Below are 15,697 nucleotides of genomic sequence, written 5' to 3' on the forward strand. Positions count from 1 at the left end.
CAGCTGCTGCTGCCTCTGATCCATGGAATTCAGTGCAGGGCCTGCTGCATCCAAATCTGTGCCTCCCTCCAGGAGCTTGGTATCCCCTGTCCAACAGGACATGTGGGGAACACAATGCTCCACTTCTGTGCAAAGGCTCCAGATAATGTATGAACTGGGTTTCCAAATTACTCTGGAATCCCTCACCCCACCAATTATTACATGTTTCATTCTAAGCAGCACTGCCATTAGAAGCAACTGTGTCATCGTATCACTGAATCAAGTCTTTGTTTTTAGAGTTAAGGGCAGTCAGTATAACCACAATGGACTGTGTTTTGTATGCTGAGGAGCACTGAGGTTCAAAGTCAGTGCAGTGGCTAACAAGTGAAGGTTATTGTAGATATGCTGCTGCTATTATTATTATTATTATTATTATTATTATTAAAATTATGAATAGCTTCATATGAAGCATATGTAGCAAAATAAAAATAAAAATAATTGTGTTTAGAAGGCCTGCTTGATTCTTGACTCCTTTCCTGGTATCCTTGATACAAGAGGCTGTATTTGGCCTGTCAGGACTTTTACTGGACAGAGAAGCTTCCTGCCTTTTTCAGAATGACCAGCCCCAAAATGAGTAGCCACATGATTGGAGGGTAGGACTAATGTGTGCCACATGGTAAATAATGGGCTGGGATAAGTATTAAATTCACCACAGGCCCAAGTACTAATTTGCTGTCCTGGCTCTTTCTCCCACACCACTACTGAACATTATTTCAGATATGTTTTCATGGCTGCCTCAGTACTGGTCACTAGCATCACTAGCATAATCTTTTTCTTTAGGGTGGAGGACAAGGACAGAGGGAAATAAGCATAATCACATAATCAGACCATAACCCTCAATGTATGTCTTCAAGATACAGATGCTCTGGAAAGGGGGAAGCTGGAGGACGTTGACAGCGCAGCCAATGTTTCATATAATTGCTATTCTTACTGATTACTGGGCAATCTGTGACTGGAGGAGATATTGGAGGTTCTGCTAGGCATTGCCCTGTTTGACGGTCACAAGGTCCTCCTCTGCAATTGCATGCTAGGAAAGGAGAGAGAGAGAGAATTTTATAGTAATTGTTTAAAACTGGAAACCTACAACCAAATGCTTAACTTCTCTTCTTAGCCCCTTCTTGGTTCCCCACCCCTTCTGATCCTTTCCTTGAATTTACATTGTCTTCATCTACCATTCACATGGAGTCCCCTTTTTCAGTATTTTCATAGCTCTACGCGGTCTTCTTTCCTGGGAGCTGTTTCCGGTTCTCAGCCTCTCATGCATAGCTACTGCCCCCATGTGATATTTTGATCTCTGCCAAACTGACGTGCTTTCGTTTGCTCATAAAAAACCGAACTGTTAAAAAATTCAAACTGCTATACGCAGCAGCTGAATAATTTCTATTCAAAGTAACTAAGTAACATTAAATACATTACTTATGAGGAATAAATTTAAAATCAGAATTCCAAAGGTGTTTTGCCGCGTAATAACAATGCCATTTAGCATTTCTTTACCACATTTGAGTGATAAAATGATAAAGCACAGTCCTAATGACCTACAACAGAGAAGGTGGAGGCAGATCTTAAATGGAATGTCTCTGTATGTTTTCTGTTATAATTGCACATATTACTGCTATACATGACTGAAGTAAAATAACGGTTCTTTAAATCTCTCACTGCTTGAATTGTTATTTATTACTGCAGAGATTAAGAACCACAGTACATCACCTACCACTTAGAAATTCTGTGCTCTTCTAAAGTTTGCATTTTCAGAGTACGTTAAAACCTTCTGGCCATTTCATCTTATTATGGCTTCTAAAATTAGCTTTGTTCCCAGGGGTAGTTTGTTTTAAAGACATGTAATGTATACACTGCATGGCTAATGAAACACTGAAAAGCAGACAGAAGCCTTTTATGGTTAGCAACGTGAGCATATTAGTCTGCCTTACTTGCAATGACACAAAAAGTGGGGCAGCTAATGTGGCAAAAAGAGAAAAGAAGCCTCTACCTGAAAGTAGCTCCAAAGCAGTGATTGGTGTATTTCACTGGTTATTAGCCACAACACCAAAATGAAACATCCAAGGCTACAGGTCTCTAAGTATTAGATGTGGGAGTAAATAACATGGGAAGATTTTTTCTCTGTGCCATTCTTTTAAGTTTTGCAAAGGCATTGCTAGGGCCAGCCTAGATGTGCCATTAGACCTTGTAAGTCATTAGACCTAAAGGTAAAGGACCCCTGACAGCAAAGTCTAGTCTCAGACGACTCTGGGGTTGCATGCTCATCTTTCTCTATAGGCCAAGGGAGCCGGTGTTTGCCCACAGACAGTTTTTCCGGGTCATGTGGCCAGCATGACTAAGCCGCTTCTGGCGCAACGGAACACTGTAACCAGAGCAGTGCACGGCAACGCTGTTTACCTTTCCACCGGAGCGGTACCTTGCACTTTTTGGAGTGCTTTCGAACTGCTAGGTTGGCAGGAGCTGGGACCAAGCAAGGGGAACTCACCCTGTTGTGGGGATTCGAACTGCCGACCTTCTGATTGGCAAGCCCAAGAGGCTCAGTGGTTTAGACCACAGCGCCACCCACGTCACCCATTAGACCCAGTAAGTGCTTTTAAAAAACAAAACAAAAACCAACAACCTAGAAACAGCTTGTGGGCTTGTGGGGTTGGGAGGGCTACTCCAATCTAGCTTGCCCCATGTTTACCCATAGGCAGGTTTTGCTTGGATCTTAAAAATGCATAAATAATGACATCGTTGTACATTGTACATTGTACAGTTGTACATTGGTTGTTGAATGCCTTGGTACTCATATGTTTCGGCTCCCGAATGATCGAAACCCGGAAGTTCTGGTTTTCGAATTCTTTTTGGAAGCCGAATGTCCAGGGCTTCCTGCAGCCAATCAGAAGCCACACTTTGGTTTCCAAACGTTTTGGAAGTCGAACGGACTTCCGGAATGGATTCCATTCAACTTCCAAGGTATGACTGTAATAACAGCAGTAGTATTAATTAAATATATCCATTAAAAATTATCAAAGTGACATATAAGATAAATATACAATAAAATGGACAAAAGCAATAAAACCATACTAAAATGTACATGGACCAAGAATCAATAACAATATCCTTTCCCATCCAGCTAAAAGGTGAACACTAAGAACAGGCCTAAAATTAAACCAATGTTGGAGCCAGGCAAGCCTCCTTGGGGAGAGCATTCCCAGGCAATGGGCAGCCACTGCTTGGGGTCACTCTTGCATTATCACCCTCTGCAGACCCTCTGATGTCCAAGTAGGTTCATATGGGGGAAGGTGTTGGGGTCAAAAACAATACAAGGCTTTATAGGGCATATTAATCAACTGGTAGCCAATGCAGTTAAGCCAGAATCCATGTTCTTTCTGGCTTGGGCCTAGTCAGCAACTGGACTCCTGAGTTCTGCACTAGCTGCAATTTCCGAGCCATCTTCAGAGGCAGCTCCACATATACTGCATTGCAGTAATCTAACCTATAAGTTACCAATGTGTAACTGCAGCAAGGCTATCCACACCCAGATAAGAGTCTCCGCTACCATCCACAAGTGACAGAAGGCACTCTGCAACACAGAGGCACCTCCAAGGACAGTAAGGGATCCAGAAGCACTCGCCAGCTCTGCACCTGCTTCTTCAGGGTGTGACATGGCGCAAATCCATCCAGAATAGGTTGCACTCCATCCATTCAATCTGAGGAAACCCCTGTTAACAGAACCTCAGACAGCCATTTTGGAAGGATACCATAGCTGATAGTACTGAAAGCTGCCAAGAGATTGAGGAGAATAATTTTCCATTCAGTCACAGCAGCATTAGCCAACTTCCTTTCTATAAACCCGCAAAAAGCAGACTGGCAATAATAGAAAGATCTCTGGCCCCAAACCAATGAATGGGCTTAATATGAACATAGCAAATACCTGTGCATATTTTAGCATTTCTGGCATCCCCATAATAGCCAGGAGCACATAGTTCACAGTTGAACCCTGTAGTGTTGCGCATGCAGTTGCGACACTGGCCTGTCACTTCATCACAATCCTCAAAGATCAGGTTAGGATCGGAATTGCCACTGCAGTCACATTTTTTACAGGAACTGCCAATCACCAAGGGATTTCCATAGTAACCTGGAGCACACCTGGAAGGAAACACAAATTCAGCAATAATTAATGGCAATGTCTTGTTAACTCATTTGCTTGGGGGCATTCTCTGTGGTCAAGTCAACAAAATCAATGTAAGGTGAGGGGCGGTCTGAAGACAGGGAAGTGCTGTGCACCCAATTGTCAAGGTCTGATCATGATCTGGTAAATTTTGGATTGGTGGCCATTCTCCCCTGCAGGGATTCTGGACCTGTCCAGATGGTCCACCCTTGGAGACTGATGGAACCTGATAGGTTAAGCTCTAAAGTATTTTTTGGTAAGATAAGGTTAAATAACTTAAGGTAATTTGAATAACAGAATATGGGGAAAGGATGGAAAGGATTTGTTGAGTTAATTAATAGGTTAAATTGTCAAGATAAATTATTTAGTAAAAATTGAGAAAGATGGAAAGAATTTGCTGAAATAATCAATCAAACTAGAATACAAAAAGGGAGGTGTGAGGAGGTCAATGAAACAAGCAAATGGAAGTTAAAGATATGTAATATGGGATTTGTGTCTTTTCTTCTTCTTTTTTATCTTTTTGCTGTATTGTTGCATTGGTTTTTATGTCTTGTTTTTTTTCTATGTATTGTAGTGTTGTTTTAATTTTTTTTCTTTCTTTTCTGTAATTTTGAAATTATTAATAAATATTATTTTTTAAAAAAAGACTTTCTTTGCCCATTTAAAGCTGGGAGGGAATATAAAATCTGTATCTGTAAAACCAAATATATATTGTCAAGATAAATGGCACAAAGATTCCTTAACATTTGCACCTGAAAACGTACTTACCTTTCACAGTTTGGCCCTGCATAATTTTCTTTGCACATACAGCGTACCACTCCATTTTTTCTGTAACAGGAAACTGCAAAGCTAAGCATACATAAAAAAATAAATCAGAGATTATGGGTTATGCCACCATCCACTAAAATATTTTGGAGTGGGTTTTGTGTGTTTTTTTAAAAAAGAACTGTTGTGATCAGTCAATCATCAGAAGGCAAGGAAAGAATGTGGTCTGTGTATTGTTTCCCTTACGAATGAAAAAAAGTATCAAGGATTCTGGCTTACATTGAGTTTTTTCATCTGCTTTTCTACGAAATTATTCTCCAGAGTTAAAATGAGTGCATTTATTTGCCTTGTTTGGAGACATTTATAGCATCAGTGAGATTTGAGGTTTTCAGTTTGCAATTTTTGTGAAAAACAATACTCATACACTTCCTTCTGTAACATTTCAATGACACCATCCCAACAGAGCTTTAGATATTTTCCCCATGAATGGGTTAATTTCTTAAGAAACCGCTCTTTGGGACACAGTAACAGGCCAAAAGTATTCCTGAGCCTTTAAAAGGAGGTTTCATTACAAAAAACCAATAATAATAATAATAAAGTGGTCTTACAATTCCAAGTGAATAAAAAACCTAAGCACATTTGCAAGGGTTTGGAGCAGCTGGTATCCAGTTGTTCCAAACAAATGATAGCTCTTTTTAATGAGAACTCTTCCACAAGTTCCCAGGATATCAGATATGGATGGAAATTGTTTGGCCAGACAAAAATATTGAAATAAAATCCACAGAGATGAATCCCAAGAACAACTGTGTATATAATGAATCTGCCATCTTAGAGCTTTTGATACAGTATTTGTCAGACTTCCTAAACCCATTGGCATGTTATTCATGGGGCTCGTTCCTTTGTTGCAAGCAGAAGAGCAAGCCCTATCTCCTCTCACACTTTCAAGGTATGAAATCTGATTCTGCTTCCATTTCCCTCGCCATATAAAACAAAGGGATGAAGAAAGGGAAATAAATCATTATAATAATTTAACCCTTTACAAACCCAGTTAACTGACCAGAGAACTAGGCTCTCTCTTTTTTAAATACTCTTTTTTAATTACAAGTTAATAAGTCTAAAATCCTATCCCTTGTAATGGCAGACAGAAATTGGGTGTTTTGCTTAACTTCTTACTATCAGAGAAAGTCTTGTTTTGAAGAGAAGCCATTAAGCTGTGATGAAACAGAACATGTGGAGTAGTTGTAGCTCAGCATATAGGTCCCTTCTAAAAAACGGAAAACCCACCATTTTCTGGGAAGGGATTACAGGGGGACATAAAACAAGCCTACAGGATCAGGCCAATGGTCCATCTTGTTTAGCATCCTGTTTTTACTGGGAAGCCTGAAAAAAGACCTGAGCACAACAACACTCTAAGCACTCCCAGCAGCTGCCTCCTGTTGAGATATTCCGTTCCACCTTAAGAACAGACGTGTGGAATTGTTGCATGTCACATGTCTGTTTACACTCCAGCACAGCTTGCTGGGAACTTCTATTTGTGTATAGCTTTTGCTTATACCGTCTTGCTTGGACACGAAGGAGATTGGACGTGTTTTCCTTTTGTCCTGCTGTATGCTGAATAAACTGCTTGTAAATATGCTCACACAACTTCTCCTGCCACTTCTGTTGCGTAGCGTTTACTCTGCTGAGTAGCATGACCTAGCTTCTGAAACTCGGGTCGCTGATGCTGTACCAAGGATTGGAGATCGCCCGGCACACTGACCGGTGGGCTGGGGCCAGCTGGGGGCCTGCCAATTGCCCCAGTTTCCTAGGTGAAGGTGGAAGATAGCCACCATGATCCATATCCACTGATAGACTTAACCTCCATGAAGGACTGTATCCAAGACTCTGCCACAGTCAGCTGATGTACAAGTGTGTAGCCCCAACAGCTACACTGCGGAAAGGAATTGTGTGTGCAGCATCCATTTGCATGCAATTCCTCATCTGTCTCTGCCGAGCTGACAAATCCTCTGTTTTTTCAGCTCCAGGCAGGAGGCAGGAACAAGGATTTATCAAGAGCTTGCTGTAGGTAGCCTTATGTGCATTGGCATGCCACATAAAGACCAAGGGCTTCTGATGTGCTAGACTTGATATATTGCTGAAAAGCAGCTTCACCACTGTAATAAATGTTTTTGCTGTTTGCGGAACCTTGTATTTTGCAAGGCTCCCAATGGGTGGTACACACAATGTAGTGAATGTGTGAAGGTCAGGGACAGGCCTTACCATTGCATAGCAAGGCTAATTTTATAGAGTATCTGCATAACCAGCCATACTGCACAATAATATGAAACAGTGATAAGTGGATATGAATATATTAAAGCAATAGAATTGCCCAGAATTACCAGCAAATGTGCATATTAACCATTCAGAGACTACATAGATTCTGTCATTCATGCATACAGCTTTATGTATCTTCCACTGCTTTTGGTGAATGCATGCATCATGCTATGCCCATGCTCTAATTATGGAGATTTGCTGTAAGTAACATATACCTATGAGAAGCAGGGGTGCTTTTATTTTAGGTCACTAGAACATTGGTCCATCTGTTACAGAATTGTCTACTCTGATAGGTAGCAGCAATCCAATGACTTATGCAGGGATCTTCCTTATCCCTTCTCCACATGCTCTTTCACTGGAGTGGGTGAGGACTGAATCTACTAAATTCTACTAAAGAGGTAAATGGGGAACCAGCCGATGTCATATCTCAACAGGGCTCAAAATGGCGCCCACCAGTTGTGTTTGGACAGGAGTCCAAACTGGAGGGATTAGACATGTCAAAGCTGTGCATCTGATCCCCTGCCTATCAGCAATGCCAATTTACAAGCCATCACATAGTTCAAAGTTTAAAAAGAAAAGGGGATTCAGAGATAATAAAATGCATTGTACTTCTTTGTGTGCTTGCTGGAATTGCCGGCGTGACTGGGGAAGTAATAATAATAAAAAAAGGAAAAGCTATTGCATTTTCCCAAGCTGACAGTAAAAGCAAATAGGTCAAAATTACTTGTTCTTTTGTCATTTCTCCCTTCCCTTAGAAAGTCTCATGGACTTAGCAGCAGGGAGAACAGCTGCTGGAACCAATAACATAAATCAATTGAGCATACTTGGCAACCAGTGGCAAGGGACAAGGGCAAGGTTGGCAGAAGCTGGGTGCTCCTCTGGTGACATCTCCCAGGTAGCCATCTGGACATTGTTCACAGTGGTCTCCAGTTGTGTTTCTTTGACAATCCTGCAATTAAATAGAAAGAAGGAGGAGGACACTTGTGAACAGCAAAGGAAGGAACTTTGAATTCATGCCTAGCAGAAAGCATTAAAATAAACGTCCTTGGCAAGCAGAATGAGAAGACTTTCTGCCCTTTACCAAAACCTTCCAGGAATCGACTGAGTAAACTGAAAGGGCTTGGAATTGGCAGTGCAGTGCCAATGGAGATCTTTTGAACAGTAATGCTAGACTGCCAAATAATTTTTTGACAAAACAGCCTACAAGAGCAAGGCTATCTCTGGAGGCGTATATCTGGAGGCAGTTCTGACTCACTCTGTACAACTTTTGTATCTCCTACAGTAAAAGAAGTTGTTAGCATTCAGAATTGTCCATGGCTGGATATACTCAAAATAAACAATCCCTTTTATTGATACTTCCTCATTCAAGACTGGTCACTGATGTGTATTCCGGTGAACCTACAATTATTATTACATTTCAAAGAGGATGCATATTGGTATGAGAAGTCTGGTCCTTCTTTGTAAAATAATGATTGAAAGGGAGTCTCAGTGAAAACTGCAGGTTAGCAGTGATTGAAAGGTTGGTGTTATTCACTTTATTAAGGATTTGCATATTCATTATTCTTAACAGAGTGGTGCATAACATTGTTGCAGCCTTCAGAAAATGAAAGAGAAGAAAATGATCTTTTTAAAACACTCTAATTTCAACAAAGCAACATGGTTTAGTGATAAGGGAATGCGGGTAGTGCTGTGGTCTAAACAACTGAGCCTCTTGGGCTTGCCGATTGGAAGGTTTGCAGTTCGAATCTGTGCCACGGGGTGAGCTCCCGTTGCTCTGACCCAGCTTCTGCCAACCTAGCAGTTTGAAAGCATCCCAGTGCAAGTAGATAATTAGGTACTGCTGCAGTGGGAAGGTAAATGGCGTTTCCATGAGCTCTGGCACTTCTCACGATCCTCTGTGCACCAGTAGTGGTTTAGTCATGCTGGCTACATGACCCAGAAAGCTGCCTGTGGACAAATGCTGGCTCCCTTGGCCTGAAAAGCAAGATGAGTGCCACACCTCATAGTCACCTTTGACTGAACTTACCGTAACCATCCGGGGTCCTTTACCTTTAGTGAAAGCTTTTAGTATTTTTTTAAAGAACTTATTTGCAGTTTGTAGAGACTTTATACATTACTTTGCATTTTAGTCATTTGAAAGCGCAGGGCAGAATTTTATGTGTTTGCTACTGTAATACGTATCCATGCCACAAATGTTCCCTGAGTGTCATGTTCAAGCCTTCCAACTAATAGCTGTGTGACACCTGTACCTATTGCTGCTAAAGGCAGTACAGTGACAAAACTCCTGTGACAAAGCTCAATTATCTGTGTGAATCAGGGTCAACCCAACATTAAGTAGAGCAAAGCAACTGCCTCAGGCACCAGAAACCGGAGAGTGTGAAGAAGTGACAATGTATTGGAGAATGCCTGCCTGCCATTCCCTAAGCTAGCCTGCTTTCTTCAGGTGCAATCAGTAGCAGCCACTGAGGTAGCTTCTATTGCTCTCTTGGCATTCCAACACAGTGGGTTGCTGCATTGGAGAGGGGGAGGGACGGGGCTAGAGTCCCACCTGTGTCACTTCACCAGCTCTATTTGTTCAGCCTCAGGCAGAGAGCAAGTACAAGGTTTTATCAAGAACTGAGGAAGGCCTGTTAATGATCTGCCTTTTCAGTCCGGATACCATTCATTATTACTTTTGACAAAATATGCATCCACTTACTTGGGACTTAGCCTCACTGCATTCAGTAGGTCTTAATTCTAAGTAGACATGGCTAGGATTGTGCTACAAGTAACCAGAAAAGGCTACTTACCAGACAAACACCAGATCCATCAAGGCACTTGTATGCATTGTTGTTGCACTCACATGGGCTGCAGTCTCCTGAGTAAGTTCGGAAAAACCCTTCCTGGCATCTCTGCAACACAAATGCAAGAAAAACATTCAGTACGCATACATGATTGAGGTTTTACACAGGTTATTAAGGGTTTTGGGGAGTGTGTGTGTGTGTGTGTGTGTGTGTGTGTGTTGCTTTTGTTGTTAAAACAACCTTGCATTTTTGTAACCCTTTGGCTATAGGAACTACAAGGCAGGCCAACAACATAAACACATAGGAAGCAGCTTTATATTGAGTGAGAGCATTGGTCCATCTAGCTTATTATTGTCTACACTGGCTGACAGTGGCACTCCAAGGTTTCAGGGAGCAGATACTCCCCGGCCTACTTGGAGATGCTCTGGATTGAACTTGGGACCTTCTACACACAAAGCAGGTGCTCTTATCACTAAGCTGCAGAGATGGGTGATGGAGGAACAGATGGTTGAGCTGGTGCTGCGGGGAGGGCAGAGAAGAGGAGACTTGTGAGGAGGTTTACAAGTGAAAGAAATGAGGTAGGGTGTGCCCTGGATTTTACCAGCCAGGCCTCTAGTAGACCTTTATTACTGGTCATTTCAGATAACAGAGCTTCAGATAATAGACATTTTTGTACTTCCGTGACCACTTAGTGAGAAGATTAACAGGCTTTCAGATTCAGTATCATGTAAATAAGGATACAATGGAGAAGATATGGAAAGTGACAAGCCAGGGGTGCAGAGCTAATCTGAATGTAGGCTATTTGTATCCATTAATAAGAGCTTTCAGATGACGTTTATAGTTTAGAAGGTTGTGAAGGAAAATATCAGGGGAAGAACTGACTTCAGGAGTTGGGCGGTGACATTATGTGATAACCAATAAAACCCATGAATACAGGCATAGAGCAGTTTAGGATAATACATACAAATTATCAGCTCTCTTTCTCTCTCTTTGTATATCAGGAATGGGGAGCATGTGGTCTTCCAGATGTTATTGTAGTTTTAGGCTGTGTACACACTCCTGTTTACTCTGCATCTAGTGTGCTCCGATTGCTGGTTTGGGAAGCAGTATACATACAACGTGCACCACAATCCATATCTATCCTGCCATTTCTTATGAAATACTGTACTTTGATCATCACCCCCACTCCAAACAAGCTTTAATTGAAATTGAGAAAAAGAGCCACCCTGTTGTCATTTAAGTTGGTAATGTGTACACAGTCTAATTCCCATTAGTCCCAGTCAGGATGCGTGATGGCCATGGATGATGGGAGCAGTAGTCCAACAATATATGGAGGGCCACAGATTCCCCAGACCTGTTCTTGATGTTGTTGCGTTGACTACTGACCACAAGGAGCATGGCTCTTTCCTTGCAACGGATGAAAGCAGAAGAGTTCTGTTGAAGCATATTGAGTTCTGAATATCAGGTCCAGAATGCTATCTTTCTCTAAGGCTGCTATCGTCATTATCTTTGTCTTTATTTCTTGAGACAAACCAGTGATGTTCCATTACGCCTCTAGTACTAAAAAAGCTCATCATCAGAGCATCTGGCTGGCCGAATGATTTGCATTACTTAATGTTCCTTGGTGCATAAAATAACTGATTGGTGTGTGTATGAAGGTCTGGAAAGGAATCAATCTGGCAAACTGCCCTTGGCTTTCTTCATTGCATGGACAACAATTAACCCACCTCTCCATTCCCTGGCCTGTATCTGAACTTTGGAAACAGTTGGTGGGCTGAAATATCAAGCCTGTATTTCAATTGTTTCTTTAGGATTAAAACACTTATTGGCTCTGGAGGTCGGTTCAAGCCCGGGGGGTTGGGATTCTTTTCCAGTCTACAAATGAGAAAGCATGTTTATTCAACAGTTGTTTTACTAATCCCAGAAACATATTTTAAGTTGTTTTGACACCTGCATATTTTTTTTTTTTGAAGACAGAATACATCTGCAGTCCCATAATGCCAAAGAAATGATTGTTGTCTTCCTTTGGGCATTTTGCTATGCCTAAATCAAACAATAAGTGATATTACTTCCTCTTCCCTTTTAGCTTCTTTATCCTGCATTAGCCAGTATTAATGGCATAGCGTAAAGCTGTCAGCGCAGAGATAACAAAACATGATATGAAAAGGAAAGGAAAGGAAGTGTCATGGTCAAAGCAGAAACAAAGCAAACCAGTCTAAAACAGGATGTGTGTGAACTGGAAAGTTCTTCTTTTTTTTAAGAAAAGCAAAGTGTGACAAAGGATTAACAGTGCCTTATGGCCTAACAAAGGGGTAGCCAATGTGATGCCCATCATCCCTGATTATTGGCTACAAGGGCTGGGGCTGATGGGAGTTGAAGTTCAACAGCATCTAGACATCACCACACTGACTATCCCTGCCCTATCAGATTCCCCATTACAAGTGGCAGTAGCATAGCTTCTTCCTTCCTTTCCTATGTCTTTTGCCTTTATTTATTTATTTATTTTTTGCTGCTGCAGCAGCAAGTGATTTGGCCTCATTCTGGGGCACTGTGGGAAGAAAATGGCAGCCATCACAATTTTTAAAAAATGGTGGAAAATACTTGGGGGGGGGGATGCAAAGCAACCTTTTTTGGGAGGGGGGAGTAGAAAAAAGAGAAAAAATTCAAACATTTTCTCAGGAGAATGTAGTCTGAGAAACTTCAGTTCAGATCTACTTAAGCATGGTGAGAAAAGTCCCAAAGAATTACTAGATATGCAAATTATATATACTACCAGAAAGGTAAGTTTGCCTTTAAATGTGAAGTGAATTGAACTTCTACTCCCAACCATACTATCTGAAAACACCAACTGATTGCAGTAGTGCTGTTTTTGTTTACTCTTGGCTTGTTGCACTCAAAATGAAAGGTGGGTCTAACTTACAGAAGTTCCAGCACACATCCAGAGGAAGGGCTGAGCGCTCTGGCAGTACTGTGTTTTATCCTGGGCTTGAATGGCTCCATTCAGTTCAGTGGGATTACTTCTGAGCTGATATGCACAATAAAAATCACATAGTGCTCAGAACTAGCCATTAAAATAGATGATATTCTCAAACTGACAATAAAAAGCATATTTTGTTCAATGGTGAGATACTGAGCCCTTATATACAGTATGTCTGCAAACATTATATGTGTCGCTTCAAGTCAAACAAACCTGTTGTCAGATCTGAATCCCTGTCTCAGCCTCTTGATCTAAAGTGAAGAGTTGCGAAAGACGCTGCTTAAAAGCAGTATTGCTCAAGCTGTAAAATTTGTCGTTGGCCATGGAAGCTATAGCAGAAAGCTGTGGGGCGGGCTGGCATGGGACATAGCCTTGCCATCACTTGCTCTAACATGTTTGCCTCTAGTCTAATTCTACTAGGGCCACACTGAGTGGAACCCTGGAAGAGCAGCATCCATGGGACTTCTGTTATGCAAGGCGCAGCTTTGCATTAACTTTATACAAACTATATTTTCTGTTTGGGATACAGTCTCTAGCAAAATATATGAAATAATGTATGGAACATATATGAAATATATGAAACCAATTGCATCTCCTTCCTATAAATTCTGCCAGCATGCTCCTCCTCTTCAGGAGAGATCACACAGTAGAAAGTTTAAAGAACAGATTCCTTGGTCCTTCTGTTTTATCACTGAACAAAGGGTAAGCAAATCACCACCATGAGCACATAGTTTGGTAGTATTTTTTCCTGTGGGATGAATACATCTGAGCCAGGGTTCTTGAAATGGTACATCATGTTATATTATAGAGATGCATGCTGGTGGCTGACTGTGGTTATAGAACCTTCTTTAATTCTAGTAATTTAATTTCCACTGAATACCAGCTTCTGGAAACTGTAAGTAGAGACAGCACTACTGTACAACAGCTCCTGCTTCCTAGGAACATCTGGTTGGCCACTGTGAGAACAGGATACTGGACTAGATGGGACTTTTGCCTGATCCAACAGGGCCTTCCTTATGTTCTTATGCTATTAAATTGCTGTTAGAAATTGCTTTTAAAAATTGGAATGCATCCCATCCAGTTCTACTGTTGAAACTAATGAAATCTAGCTTGGAAAGCTGCCTGAGGACCTTATGAAAGCTACTCTGAGCTCTTTGTAAGCATTTAACCCATGTAATAAATAGGTTAGTAAAATGAAAAACAGGCTCAGGGTATTTGCTTCAGTTACCTGTTGGTACAACGATGGAACGGAACAAAATATCATTTTCAGATAAGTCATTAGTGCAGGGGTAGACAATGTCCAGATCTTGTTCAAATCCAAATCCCACCAGGCCCAGCCAGCATGACCAACAGCCAGGGATGACAGGAGTCGTAGTTTAACAGCACCTGGACAGCACCACATTGGTGAAGAATGAACATGACCACCATAGAGCCAATGGCACGTAATCCTTATCCACATGCACACAAACGTCTTGCAGTTGGTGGGGCGAGATCAAGCACTTCACAGAGGGAAACTTTGCTATCATTGGAAAACCCCATATGAATGCACCACAAAGTTTCTATATTCTAATTCCGCCCCAGAAGAAATTCTCTCCATTTTGAGTCAATTAAAGCTCAGAACTCTAAATGACTAAATGGATTCAAAGGAATAAGACATAGCAGCTGCTTTCTATTTTGTTGGAAAAGGAAGACTCTGTGTAATGGAAAGAAAAGCTTTTTCCTCTGCATATCTACTTTTATGGTAACATGACTAGCTTATTAAGATACTTTTTCTTTTGGTTCTTTCAAACAAATCATAAGCCAAGCACATTTCCTTCCCAAAGGCAAGGGGAAAAAAATTCCTCCCATCCCCTTTTGTTCTGTGAAAAAGATTTTGAACATTGGCTCTCTTACATTGCATTGTATAATAAGTGATAAAATGCTCACTTTATGGTAAGGTCAGTGCAAGCAGTTCTAAATTCAATTCTCAGCTCAGGCTGTCCCCACCCATTATGTCCACCTCATGTTAAAGCAGCAGAGGAGCACCCTTGTGCGGCTCCCCGTGCCAGCAACAATTTATTGATACATCATATTTAAAATGATAATAATACAGCAGCACATGTAAGAAGGTTGTGCCTTCACAGTATATTTTTGTTGGCATCCATCTGTCTTGAGAGACAGTGGAGTGTGCAGTACAAGGGATGTACTAGTTATATCCAGATTTGGAGGCTGGAATAAAGCCCATGCTGTGAACAATGCTGGAATTAACAAATTACACCCACACCCACACCCTAGCCCAGTTCCAGCAGCAATTAAATGGTAACCAGATAACGGTAACAATTTAAAGCCTCTTCAGTTGTTGCTGTTAGTAGTCAGTGGGGATGAGCATGCTAGCTCCGTATCCCCTCTGCTCAATTTGTGTTACCTTTCAACATGTGGAAGCAGGGAGCTGTTTGTATCCATGGAAAATCAGGGTTCTAAAATGTGGGGAGCAAAACATTTCCTGACACATTGTCTACCTTTCCCCCCAAGATGCTTCTGGTGTTCTGTTTCTCGATTTCTGCTTTTGCCATGATATACAAAGGGGATTCACTTCTTAAACATGATTTTCTGTTCTTCATTCCAAACCACAACGCCTGGTCTAAACTAGACAACTAATCCCATCAACACAAGGCTTATGGGACTGTT

General features: G+C 41.4%; 1 protein-coding gene across 2 annotated transcripts in view; it reads right to left on the bottom strand.

Moving 5' to 3' along the window:
• The window catches only part of LAMA4 (laminin subunit alpha 4), a 74,127-nt gene that overhangs the window by 42,301 nt on the left and 16,129 nt on the right, over window positions 1-15,697 (bottom strand). For both annotated transcript variants that reach the window (XR_014524757.1, XM_083497745.1), the window contains exons 2-6: window positions 10,060-10,161; window positions 8,095-8,219; window positions 4,961-5,041; window positions 3,956-4,170; window positions 971-1,066 (exon numbers count right to left, since the gene is read on the bottom strand). Coding sequence is in view for 1 of the 2 variants with exons in the window: in XM_083497745.1 (XP_083353871.1) it covers window positions 971-1,066; window positions 3,956-4,170; window positions 4,961-5,041; window positions 8,095-8,219; window positions 10,060-10,161 (619 nt within the window). In the remaining variant the exon portion in view is untranslated. The remainder of the gene's footprint in view (window positions 1-970; window positions 1,067-3,955; window positions 4,171-4,960; window positions 5,042-8,094; window positions 8,220-10,059; window positions 10,162-15,697) is intronic.

The sequence above is a fragment of the Podarcis liolepis genome, assembly GCF_965112155.1.
Source record: "Podarcis liolepis genome assembly, chromosome: 3".
Classification (NCBI taxonomy): Eukaryota; Metazoa; Chordata; class Lepidosauria; order Squamata; family Lacertidae; genus Podarcis; species Podarcis liolepis.